Source organism: Rhodnius prolixus, unplaced genomic scaffold (genome assembly GCF_049639745.1).
Source record: "Rhodnius prolixus isolate KJV_2025 unplaced genomic scaffold, Rpr scaffold_6, whole genome shotgun sequence".
Lineage (NCBI taxonomy): Eukaryota > Metazoa > Arthropoda > Insecta > Hemiptera > Reduviidae > Rhodnius > Rhodnius prolixus.
The window spans coordinates 18,943,003-18,957,048 of NW_027411634.1; the positions used below are offsets into that span (position 1 = coordinate 18,943,003).

A 14,046-nucleotide genomic window follows, 5' to 3' on the forward strand; every position below is an offset into this window, starting at 1 on the left:
TATAAATACTCAAGAAATCCCAGATTTTATTTAGCCAAATTAGAATCTGCTATATCCATCCAAGCACTAATCCATGTAAATGAACTTCAACTTGGGTTCCAGTTAAGTATTCCCAAACCATGGTACGTATTTTAGGTATAAAAACAACTTACAAGACAATTGCAAATGTAACAAAATTTTATTACAACAAAAAATTAGCCCAGTAAAAATAAAAGGGGGAAAAAAATGAATTTTTGTGTGTACTTTTAACAATTTGAAAGAAAATATATTATAACATCAGAATTGGGCACTAATTTTGTTCTTCCTGTTCTTTTTTTTTAAATTATGTATTCTAAGTGAAATTTACAATTTACAAAATAAAATACAGAAATTAAACCAAATAATTTGGCTTTAAATAATATTCTCATTCCAAAATATTTGGCCCCAAAAATAATACGAAACTTTGAATTGTTTCTTGCGAGGCACTTTTCAACTTCAAAAAAAAAAAATTAAATAAAACATAATCGCAATACTTTTTTTTTTCTAAAAAATTTTCAATTTTAAAATTAAATATTTCCTTTGTAAAACACTAAAGAAATTTGTTTAAAAAATATATTATTGACTAAGTCTAATTAAACAAAATATTGTTCACAGAAAGACTTGGAATAAAGGTTCCTGTATCTTATTAATATTTTATTTTAAATTGACAAATAACTATTACTAATTATAAAAAGAGCTGTACAAGTAAACAATGGACAACTAGATTAATAAATAAAAATTTTGGTACTTGAAAAGCTCGTAATTAAATATACATATATCTTCTAAGATTAAAAAAAACAAAGATACATAATTGGAGACAGACAACACTCAGTATGCACAGAAAAAATAACAGCACCTCATTCATTATTATTATTAAAAATTACCTTTAGGTGCCAAACATTTAAAACAAATAATTAACTAGCAAGAAGAAAAAACGAGAACAAAACAGTGCAACTAAAATAGAGTTTCATTAAGAATATTTGGAAAAAAATAAAATAAAACGCTTCCTTGAGATTTGTACTATATTACTAGAAAACTTGTTGCAATCCTTTGTTCAATGTGATATTTTATAAAACTTACAAAAAAATTGTACGAGGTATTGCTGGTACATCAATGAGAAATATCAAAAAAATGTAGTTTTACTAATTTAATCTAATTTCAAACTCCATTTTTTTTTTTTAAACACGGGAGGTTAGCACTGAGCAATCAAATTCTACAATAAAATCTATCCAAATCTATTTTGGTGGCAACTAATGAATTATTGAATCTAAGCTCAGCTTGTCCCGTAAATATTCAAAGAGTGCTTCGTAAAACTCTCCCAAAAACTGATGATCCATCCGCTATTGGACGAATTTCTACAGCAGATGTTTCATTTGGACCGTAAAAAGGAACGAAAAATTAAAACAGATTGTACATTACCTCATAAATCCTCCATCGCAAATAACTTACTGAATATTTTCAAGGAAGCCCAAAATTTAACAAATGAAAACTCCCTAACAAGCAAAAACAATTTAATATTACTACAGATTATTTCTCTGCACTAGAATTTGATGACTTTAGAATATTGGTAGATCATAAAAAGTTACATCTACAACTCAAAAATATATAATATATTATGGTACATCAAAAAAAAAAATTTTATTTATTAATTCGACTAGAGAATTGGAAAATGTTAAAGAAATAATGTCTACTCTTAAAACAAAACAAATAAGTTGATTACTCAATAAATAATAACGTAAGGGCACATATAATGTGGTGAAGATGTCTCTTTTTTCCAATTGATTTAGGAAAAGCTATATGGACAACAATTTACAATTTTCGGAGAAAACTTTTAAGTGGCTATATACATCGAATACAATGAGCTCGAGCAATATGTTATCTCAATCGATAAAAAATGTTTTTACAGAGGAGCCAAGTCCAAATTTGACCTGAAACAAAAAAAAAATGATCTGATAAAGTTTCAACTAATATTAATAATGATAATAGGGAGGAGATTAGCTCAGTGGTTAGCGTACGAAGGTCGTTTGAAAAGTCCATGCAAAGTCAGAGAGATAGCACTACTGGCGCGTATCGAGGTTATATTTAGTTAGTAGCATCTCTTGGAAGAACACACACCAAGTTTCAGCCAGATCGGTCTATTTCTTTGTGTTTGGCATTCGTTTGAATCGAGGAAGTCGAGTGATTTTCAAAAAATGGACGAAAAAGAATTTCGTGTGTTGATTAAACACTACTTTATGAAAGGCAAAACGCCTCAGGAGACTAAAGAGAAGCTTGATAAACATTATGGTGACTCTGCACCTTCGATTAGAACAGTTTATAAGTGGTTTCAAAATTTTCGGAGTGGCCATATGGGCACAAGTGACGCTGAACGTTCTGGACGCCCTGTTGAGGTTACTACTCCAGAAATCATTGATAAAATCCATGATATGGTGATGGATGACAGAAGAGTGAAGGTGCGTGAGATTGCTAGTGCTGTGGGCATCTCGAATGAACGGGTACATAATATTTTGCATCAACATTTGGACATGACAAAGCTATCCGCAAGATGGGTGCCGCGATTGCTCACGCTTGACCAAAAACGAAATCGTGTGAAGTGTTGCAAGGACGGTTTGCAGCTGTTCCAGAAGAATCCGCAGGACTTTAAGCGTCGTTTCGTCACTGTGGATGAAACATGGATACATCACTACACTCCTAAGAGACCAAAGAACAATCGTAAACAATGGGTTACCAAGGGGGAATCTGCGCCAAAAAAGGCGAAGACCGTTCCTTCGGCCGGAAAGATTATGGCGACTGTCTTTTGGGATTCGCAAGGAATAATCCTCATCGACTATCTGGAAAAGGGTAAAACTATTACAGGTGCATATTATTCATCGTTATTGGACCGTTTGAAAACCGAGCTGCAAGAAAAACGCCCACGATTGACCCACAAAATAGTCCTTTTCCATCACGACAACGCACCAGCTCACACCTCAGCAGTTGTGGTCGCAAAATTAATGGAAATAGGGTTCCAACTCGTTTCACATCCCCCCTATTCTCCAGACTTGGCTCCCTCGGACTACTATTTGTTGCCCAATATGAAGAAATGGCTGGCGGGAAAAAATTTTTATTCAAACGAGGAGGTGATTGCAGAAACGAATGGCTATCTTTCAGACTTGGACAAATCCTATTATTCGGAAGGGATTAATAAAAACTAGAGCAGCGTTGGACGAAGTGTATAAGCCTAAAAGGAGACTATGTTGAAAAATAAAAAAGGTTTACCCCAAAAAATTAAGTAGTTTTTATTTTTGCACGGACTTTTCAAACGACCCTCGTAGTTATCATTATAATTACCTATGAGAATGAAGTAACTGAAGTAAAATGTTATCTAACTCCTAATGCTTTTCTTCTCGACTGCCAAACTTCGTACTTGTTATATGCTGTTTTTAATAACTGATTGAGATGTGCAGTTAACTGTTGACTTAACGGAGAATAATCCAACATTACTTTGTTCTGTAAAAAAACATTTTTAATTAAAAAAAAAATAAATAAAAACTTTATAGAAGCTAAATTAAGTTAAAAATAAAACTTATTTCACGAAAATTAGGTCTTTAGCGAGAAAAATTTATTATGGCGAAAATCCATCATATTTGAGATTTACGTCAATACCCAAAATGGTACAGAATCATTCCAAGTTTTATGCCGTTGGAACCTTGAATAGCAGATTAGCAAATTATAGTGTAAAATACGATAAGGGGGATTATGGTGAGTAACGTAGTCTAAAAAAGAATGAAAATACAAATGATAAATATGTGCACGTTAAAATAAAGATACGCGTCCAATGATGTAAGATTGCACAACTTAAAGGTAAGTTCCACTATAGTAAAAGGATAATTTCACGCAAATGCATTACCACCAACGGATTTTAAATAAAGAAGAAAGTTTTCACAAAAAAAGAACTTCTCCATTAGTTTACAAAGAACAGAATTACTGATTTTGATTTTTAGGTACCCAAGGTCCCTTATTAATGATCTTGATTACATTCTCAAAATAACATACCTCAAATGGTTTAATTCTGGCATTGTGAAATCTTCTAAGAGCACTATACATATGTTCAGCTTTGGACTCTAGCTCTGGAGTTGTGGGTGGAAAACAAGCCCAAAAGTGCCTCAACAGTTCACTAGAAGAACTATACAAACTCTTCACTTCCAAAGCTAGTTGTTCAGACACCACCTCTAATTAAGGAGATTTTATTTAATAAAAATAAATACTCAATTTTAAATACATTCCACAAAAAGTTATGTTTCTTTTCTTCTTTAAAAAAGAACAAGAAAGTTGAGCTTTAATTTTTACTTACGAGCTAGTGAATCATCATGGTGGGCTTTCATTAAAGCTCCACCAGGGGTTAGTTCACCAAGTGATGCAACTGCTGTTGAAGGTGGTACAAGAATATGATTGTCCGAATGCATTGGCCACATTCTTGCATCTTCTCTAAAACGTCTCATTGCCTCTCTTAACGAGTGAGGATCCATTTCCGAAGAACCTGCACAATCGTCTGACGTAGAAGGGCCTTGTAGATATCTTTCAACCTGAATTAGGAAAATTATTTTATATGATAACAGTTTGTGAATATAGATGAAAAACAAATAAAAATAGAAGTGATAAAGTAGAACTTATTCAAGTATTTACTTACTTTAGATAAATTAAGTTTGATAGGTGTAGGAGTTTTGTTACTTTGATCAACTTCAAGGTCGTCGTAAGTTATTTTCTCTTGTATTTTTTTCTGTAAAAATATAATAAATAAAAATTAACTCCGAATAAGTGAACAAAAATCTCATTGGTCTCATCAGAAAGGCAAAAGTTCACAATCTGCACAATCGAACGAAGTGCAACAAAAGTAATCATTTTAATATTCCATACAATGGCTGTACGGATTTTGTTTTTAATTCATATTCAATAACTTTTACTTCAATAAATTCCAAATTAGTTTTCGGGTTTTTTTAAAAAATGAAATCCAAAATAGTTACTTTTTTAGCGGCAATTTCCGGGGCATCAGATGAATCTGAAACAGCGGTGTTTTTGCGAGATAAAGTTGGATTATTAGATGTACCATTTACAATTCCACCAATCTGCTGACTATCTGATTCTGTACTGCCTACTTGCCAAGCTTTCATTACCATAATTGAATGTTGATTAAACCTATAATAGGCATAAAAGATGAGGTTAGACATTTCATTTTTAAAAAAAATTAAACATCTAATTTCCTAAAGATTTTTGTTTTTTAGTTCCTTATCTGTCGTAACACAAACTTTGCAATTCAAGATTAATTAATAAGTCTCTATTAATTTCAAACGATTTACTCTTATTGTAACTTACTTAATACTTGACAATAGATTTTTAAACATAATTTCAATAAAATATGTTTAAAAAAGTCTGCTTGTCATTTATCAAGGAATCAGAGAAACAGGAACACATTTCATCAGTTCATTAAATCCAATTTAGATAAAAAATTAAATTACTAAATATAGAAATAGATTTGAAAAGAATGTTGACGTCATAGGGAAGGGATTAGCTATGAGGTTAGCATACTGGACTCCCACGCGGAGGTCCCGGGTTCGAATCCAGCTGCTGACCCTTAGATTTTCTCTTCCTAGGAACTTCTTACAGCTCACTGTCCGGTGATGGACAGTGTTGTCTGTAACGAGAGAACACTGTCCGGAGGCCGGCAGTACACTGGAAAAAGCTCCAGGCGCCAATAACCTTAGATGTTGACGCGCCTTAAAGCACCAAAAAAAAAATGACGTCATCCTCCGATAGTGGCATTTAATTGAACTTTTTTGGAAGAATGTTTAGATCAAATACAGATGCCTATAAATCATTTTTAGTTTTAAGGTTTATATAACAATACGTCGGAGGTACACAACACTATGTCACACTTTTAATTTTTTACAGGAGAGCAAATGAAATATTTTTTTACGCGGTTTTTTCTCACTTATAAGCCCACGGGAGTTGTTTTGCTTAAATCTTTGGTCGATAATAAGTAACATAGATGCACTTTAACAAACGATTATGTAATAAAAATCAATAACTTTTTATTAGAAACATTAAAAAAAAAAATATTTTGAAAAAATGGACTTAGTGTTGTACACCTCCGAGGTACTGATTAACTTAAAATTTAGATCCTAGGCAGATACGTTTGTAAACGCCCTTTTTTCGGACAAGAGTAGCTACGAAGCAAGCAATTCTGGTGTAAAAGTAAGTTCGATCCATTTACATAAAGCAATACTTCTTTCTGCTTCAGCAAAATTAAATGGACTATAAAAACCAATTACCTACCTTTTGATCATACTCTGATGTACAATGTTTTGGAATGTTCCTTTTGGATCTGGTGTTGAACCGTAACCATCTCCAAAGTTCACATCTTGAAAGGATGATAAATCAACTAATGGATCTTCCAAGCCATCTGACATTTCCTTTGACATCACTGAAAAACAAAATTATTTAACTACTTTTATTACAAAATTACGTTCAAACTACTCAATTTTATATTTAACACATTTACCCAAATTTCCTAAGCAATTACAAACATTAATTAGATATAGCATCAAAAGTAAAATGATCCGACTATTTTTTCATGCAGGCCTACCAACAGCTATAGTGAAATGAAGTGAACGGAGATGGATATTATTGCTAATTTAACTAAATTTTTGGTATTAACCAACAATTAAACATAAAAGCCTTTACCAAAAAATTTCAATAAAGAACCAGAATATTCATTTTTGAATCGGTTAACAACACGTAGGCCTATTTATTAGTACATACAACAACTTCTGGCATTAAGAGTCGGCATTCATTGAAAGCCCATCAAGAACGAATTGGTAAAGACTTAATTCTCAGCCAGAAAACGCTCAACGACTTTACAAATTATCCTCTTGGACCTACCAGAAATACGATCCACAGCTATCTATGACTACTGTCTCAGGATTATTCTTATTATTCTTTCTTTTATTCTTTATTCTTTTCTAAAGATTAATTTTTTAAGTGAAGCACGCAAGTGCTCTCCAGACGGTTGTTGAATGTAAGAGAATAATTTAAGAACATTTTTTGTATGTTTCTTTTTTTCCTTTCTCATAAAATGGAAATAGCGGTTTATGGCATCTTTTGATATTCACTTTTTGACGATCAAACCGTATACAGCTGTCCTACCGGACAGTTTAATGTATGATGAATTGAAAGTCTGAATTCAATGCGGGCTTCGACGAAAAAATCAAAGCACTGCTAACCTAATCTCGCTTTTATTTCTAATTGTTTAATTTGCTTACAAATATAAAAATTTGAAAAGAAACTTTATAAAAAAATTCTAAGCATAAAGATAAGCTTTTTCATACCTTGATCATCTATTTTGGCACATTCAGTGAAAATATCTTTAGTACCAGCATTAATTCTATCTCTATGGAAATAATGGCTTTGAAAAAATTTCGTCCAGAATTGTGATTCTGTCATTTTATGAGGTACGGATTCTCGATGTTTTTGCCTCACTGCTGGATAAGTTCTAAACACTGATTCCATTATATCTTGAGTCAGATTGTATTTCAATCCATTGCATCCATCAGTCTGTGGCTTAATATCCGCCTGAAATGTAATATATTATAGTTGTGCATTCATGAAACAGATTTTTCTAACAAATACCTGTTGTACTATTCGAATATCTATAATGGACAAGTTCTACGTACAAGAAAGGCTCCTGAAATTCCTATTGTCTGTTTAGTATGGTCACTTCTGTTCATGTAAGCCTTAGCATGATTAGCCCAGAACTCCTCTGATGTAACTACTTCGGTTATAACAAGGTCTCTGTACAACTGAAGTAAACCAGGATTTTCTGATAACAACCTGTAATAAAAGTAAGAATTGAAGAAATTATTACAGTCATGTTTAGCAAAAATTCAGTTCTTCTGTTTCTTCTTTACATACTCATAAAAGATTATACATTTATAACATCTTGTATCTTAAGCCATTTTGGACTTTTCTGAGTCCATCTTCATTTTAAAGGAAACACCCTTTTTTTTAAAGAAATACATATGTTCTATTTTGACTTATTTCTCGAGCTGTTACAGCACAAAATTATTACTATTTTTATTAGTTCATTTTTAATGTTTACTTTGACACCAAGATGGTTAACAGAAATAACACTAAATCTGCGGTCCACGGGCCACATGCAGCCCATTTAGCTTTTATATGCGACCCAAAACAATCGTAGTCATCAAATACTTTTTGGGTATTGTTTTTATCGTAGACACACGATTGATAGGTTGATCTGTTTACATAGCTTTCTACAATCAATAGAATAATCTATCAAGATTCTTAAACACAAGGCAGTGTAATAAAGAACCCTTTTTTGCCATTAGTTCACAACATGAACTGATTCACTTTCTATTTGTGAGGCCCACGTTACGTAGCTAAAAAATCGGTATACGGCCTGAAGGCAAAAAAAGGTTGATTGCGGCTGCTTAAGAGGAATTTCTCATCCGCCTCCTCACACTTAAGTGACCTTAATCGCATTTTCCTGGGAAAAGGGTTTCTAATAAAAGTTATTATCTACATAAATGCAACTAGTATACAGAGTCCCCCAAAAATCATGGGAGTCTTTTATAAAAAAAAAATCCTAAACACCTGAAAAATTGGTTCAGTAATGGTAATGCCGATTGTCAAATTTTGACCAAAAAGATTTTCTTTTTTTAAATATGGTGGTCACAAAACACCAATTTGTTAATACCACTTTTTCAGACTCAGGGGACTTTTAAACACGATATTTTCGGTGTAAACCCAAAATCGCTTAGTAGAGTAATAGAAATAAAAAAACATGTTAGAAGAAACAGAGGTAAACAGAGAACATAAATATTTCAAAATTGAATCAGCTTATAAATCTAAAACTTTAGAGAAGAGAATGTTTTCAATACTTAGAAAATAGCCACGGATCTTAAAAGAAAAGTGGTTCAACACAAAAAAACCTTCTCTGAAGTATTATAGGTAATTCGGTAAAACATGTCTTCCTAAGAACTTGAGTTTACAAGGGGCCTGGCTAGGATTTTACATTAGTATGACCATTTATTTAAGTTTTTTTACTATGTTTTAATGATACAAATTGCATTTCATTAAAGATCCTATCCACAGATTTTTTTGATAGATAATTAATATTGATTTATTTTTGCAAGGAAGATCAGAAGCTATCAACTACGAAATATTTACAGGTAACTGAGAATTAGTTTCATTCCTGTTGTAATTATATTTACACAGATAATGGTGAAACCAATTATACATCTAAACAAATGTGACAGTAAGATGACATGGAGATTTATAATACAAATAAATCAATGGTATATTAATAGGCATATTAATTTGAAATTTTTATACAGTACTTAGTATAACATTAAACAAAAAATGTTATTTTATAAACCGAAGATGGCTTTAGAGAAGTCTCTGATGTAATTAGATGGCCATAATGTGGAACATAAAAATCAAGTATGAAATTAAGTTTTTTAATTTGCCCAGCACATAAGAAGACAAAAAATACGTTTGACTATTTTAGTATTAAAAAAATGGATGTAACTCGACTGAACAAAAAAAAAACTGTATTGAAAATTAACTTGTTTATCTAAGACTGTCCAAAATAATTATCGGTAAATGTAAAATAAACTAATTACTAACTACTGTGCGTGGGGCAAGATTGCAGCACTTTCCGAGGAGCTCAGTCCCATGCACCTTTAATGTAAACTATCTTCTTAAATAAAACAAAATCAATGAAAAACTCTAGAAAGAAGTGAATTATTGTTTTGCACAGACCACTCTGTAAGTAACAAATTTTTGTAATGTTAAAAATGTGCTTAAAAATATGATCACGTGAATGACCAACCAAACTAGACTTTTACCCTTTTTTCCGTTAAAAACCGTAACTGTAACAAACAAAATTAAAAAAAAAAAAAAAAAAAAAAAAAAAATGAATTGCTTTTACACTAACCTATTCTTCTCTTCTAATTCCTTATTAACCTTCCTCTTGAATTTAGGAAGCAAGCTAACAAGTAAATCTTTCACCTTATCCCGTTCTTTAATCGCTGCAGCCGTTCCTTGTCTAGATACAAATTGGAACGTTGAAGTAGTGTTATCATGTAATACCACTTGCAACTGAATTTTGGGTTTGCCCTCTGGTGAAATTTTTTGTACTATAAAAAAGTTTAAATGTAAGAATAATTATTTAAATTTACTCTTATTTTAAACTAATAATGTTGAACTTACATTTAATATCAGCATATCTATGACTAACTGAAACAGTATCCTTGTGCTCTAGTATCCACGCTAGGCGTTCACTCATCAAATATAAAGTTCCATCGCCTTTTTTATACCTAACCTGAGAAACTTGTAGTAATACGTCTTCCGATTTACTGCTCATCCCGAGTCAAAATTAAATATAACACCTAGAGACACAAAATAAAGATAATGACAAATGTACTAGTTATTATTAGGTGTTTTATAAGCTTAAGCATTGTTGCGAGTATGAATGATTGCAACTCTATGAAATACTACATCACACAAAATGTAGTTGCCTTTAATCTATAATGTGATCCTCTTAGATAACCAAGCAAAATTGCAAACTTTCCTTATTTAAAAACTAATCGCTAGCAACAACATTAACTAGAAAGCTAATAATACAAGTAAAGAATAATCTATCGCAATATTTTAACCTTTATTTCTCAAATCTATTTTAATTTCAAAGATTTTTTCTACCAAAAACAATTTAAAAAGAAGCATTACTTTAATATATACATATTATAGATGACTATTCCATAACTTAGGAGCTTATATTAAAGAAGAAATGGATTAGTCTGATGAAAATGACTGAAATTAACAACTTGACACTACATTAACGCTCTCGACACTGCACATAAAATAAGAGGTTGTGTTTGCAAATAACATGGAAGCCTAGTGGAGAAAAAGGGTTAAGAACAAGGAAACTTCGAATCCAAAATGTAAGGTGTGACTAGAAGCAATACAGGTCGACTTTAAAGCGAGCTAGTCATAAGCAGAAGAAGTAATCAAGAATCCTGTCACAGGATTAACATTAAGAATATTCACCAATAAATAAAGAATCCTTATACAAAAAATAGGTTTGGGCCTTAATCTTTTAATTAATTTAATCGAATTAAACATAAGAAATAACTTGAAACCTACTCATTTATCACTAAGACAAATTTGTGACGCTAATTAAAAATTGCATACAATTACTTAAATGGAATGGGCTTAAAAACTTACAAAGGTAAAAAATATTACCTAGACGTTTTAGTATCAAATGCTAAAGGGAAATGTTGAGGAGTTAAATATAATGAACCTTGAGCATGCTTTGGCAAAAGAATTAACTTATCATTTAAAATTAATGAAATTTTATAAATCCGATTGATCTACAATGTAGAAAATACAGAAATGGAATTAATTTATAGATTTAAAATTCTTATCATTTATTAAAAGAAATAGCAAAATAGGTTAAATTCTAATTCACGAAAAAAATAACCCAAAGACATAACCTTCAGATACAGAAATATGCTTCTAATAACACCTATTAACGTGTAAAACAGCTAAAGAATAACTTAAATTACCAGAACATATATGGTCACTTCTAACTAAACAATGGAATGGATGAAATTACTGAAATCTATATATTCAAATATACCTTTTTTACTAAAAATTGAGATAATATTTTAGATTAATTATCTAAGTTACTAAAAAAGAAGAATAATAGGTGCAATTAGGTTTACAGAAGTTGTATCATTATTCACACGACTTAATGTAATGTTTGGAATAGTTCACACAACTCCAGAAGTTTGGTAAGACATAATTTTACTATACAATTTTAGGCACTGTTATTCGAGAATGTACTACATGTAATATATCGGAGAACATTTCATGTGTTTGATTTTAAAGATAAAATAAAAACAAAAAAAGGGTCTGAAGTTGAAAAAAAAAAATCGTTTCACACAATACATCTTTGTTTTAAACCGCAATATTTAGATACATCAAAATAATAATTTATAAGAATATACGAGTTCTACTAAGATAATAGTTTCCAATCGGTCCGAAATAAATATTCTTAATTACTCTAAAAATTCAAAAATTAATTGGAAAAAAAATGATTTCAAGAATTGTGATAATAAAACAAAATTCAGAAGAAAATAATGATAAGTATGAGTCACAAACTCAAGTAGTAGAAAAACACTGAAAAGACTGGCCGCCATTAGTGTGGGGAGGTGTAAAACAAGGTCCCCTTAATAAATTCACAATATTCAAGTGCAAATGACATAATCTATAAATATTTTCAATCACAATGATTTTATATTGGGATTTTGGAATTAGTAGATGGGTTTTGATATATTAAACTGTGTATTTACCTATTGAAATTGCTACATGAAGGAAGAGCGAACAGTGATACGTCCTCCATGCCAGGAATCCATTGCAAACGTGAAGCGACATCACAACAGAGGCGAACATGAGCGTACTGAACACATAGGCAATCTGTCTGGCAACCTTGCATCGAGGTAACATTTCTACAATAACCATAATACCATATGATATCTCTTTGGAATTTCCATTTTTACAATTATTTTACCATAAAACTGTAATTTATTTTTAGAGAAAATATTATTTACTTGCGAATTAAACTTATACAAAGCCAAAACTATTGTCAAACAAGTTTATAAATGAGTTAGGTCATTTTGTAAAAAGTAAATATGGAGTAAATACTGTTAATCATTATTAATACAATATCTTAATTCTATTTGCAATATTTTCTTCGATTAATGCTTCAAAATTAGGATCTTTCTGTTAAACTTATTAATTTTAAATAATGATTAAGTATAATTTTGGAGAAATATAAAAGGATAACCAACCGTTTAATGAGAGAAGATGAGTCACATTTACCTATCTTTTGATGGAAATAATTTAAAAAACAAGAATGGATTTTTATCACTTATTAATATTAGTTTTATACGTAATGGAATTGTTAGACTAAGCAGCTGCGGCATACTAGTCTTGTTGTTTGGTAGATATATACATAAAATAGACTGCCCAAAAATAAGGCGGGAGTGATCAATTTTTAAATTATGTTCTCCTTTTAAAGTTTACTGTGATTAATGGTTTGGAAAATGATGTTTGTTTATGGTAAGTAAGGTCAGACTATCAGGAATTATAGCAATATTTTACTGAAAAAGGCATTTTTATTTAAAAAAACTTTTTCCCTTACCTATAACAATATCATTATACAATGATTCACAATCTTTTTCCAGCACAGTATACCAAATTATGTATTTTATTCCGTTTGGCGTGCCAAAAACCTTTTTTTCATGGAACTCCATTGTTTTACTAAATCAGAGGTGTTGCACTCATACTTAAGAATTTTTTCTGTTAACGGTTTTTTGATCTATTTAGTACCTTACGACCAAAAGTTCTCTATTGAGGCTTACTTTCTAGATTCTAGAGACTACTCATCCTATTTATTGCAATCCGGTGATGTAACTACTTACCTAAATTGTCTAGGAAGGACAATTCCTTGAAAATGAGTCCAGCGATTTTCTAAAACTAAGCACTTATACTGCAGAACTATCAAGAATTTGTTTAGAACTTTTTAAGGAGGCTTTTTCCAATCGGTAAGAGTTACGGAAACCAAAGATCTTTAATTTGTGAGACAAATTCTAAGAAAGTCGTACAGAATTTCTCTTCAGAAATGTGTTAGTCACCCTTGTACAATATTACTAGTAGTTTTAAAAATTAATTAACTATAAGAGACAAATCAGAGATCATAAAGTTAGTTTAAGTAAATTTATATCACATTGATGTAGTTTATAGGGCTTAAACATCTTGAAATATAAATATAATATGACTCATAATTTATTGAACATAAACATCCTGATAAGCTGTTTCCTTACACATTTATTTCTAAAAATATAAGAGTCTGGCAGCGATGTCTTATTTGTTATTAAAATTAAAAGAGAGTAGATGGTAGAAAATTAC

At 30.9% G+C, this 14,046-nt stretch overlaps 1 protein-coding gene across 1 annotated transcript; it reads right to left on the minus strand.

Annotated features, from left to right (window-relative positions):
• Positions 1 to 159: 159 nt before the first annotated feature.
• On the minus strand, positions 160 to 12,647 carry Tfb1 (transcription factor B1). Its single transcript, XM_074141166.1, has 12 exons — positions 12,429 to 12,647; positions 10,285 to 10,463; positions 10,010 to 10,211; positions 7,728 to 7,884; positions 7,383 to 7,626; positions 6,331 to 6,478; positions 5,022 to 5,193; positions 4,688 to 4,777; positions 4,352 to 4,583; positions 4,054 to 4,229; positions 3,349 to 3,507; positions 160 to 1,946 (listed from the first exon to the last, which is right to left on the minus strand). Exons 2-11 carry the CDS (start codon positions 10,436 to 10,438, stop codon positions 3,379 to 3,381), a joined length of 1,704 nt encoding a protein of 567 aa, XP_073997267.1. The 5' UTR covers positions 10,439 to 10,463; positions 12,429 to 12,647; the 3' UTR covers positions 160 to 1,946; positions 3,349 to 3,378.
• Between the last annotated feature and the right edge of the window lie 1,399 nt (positions 12,648 to 14,046).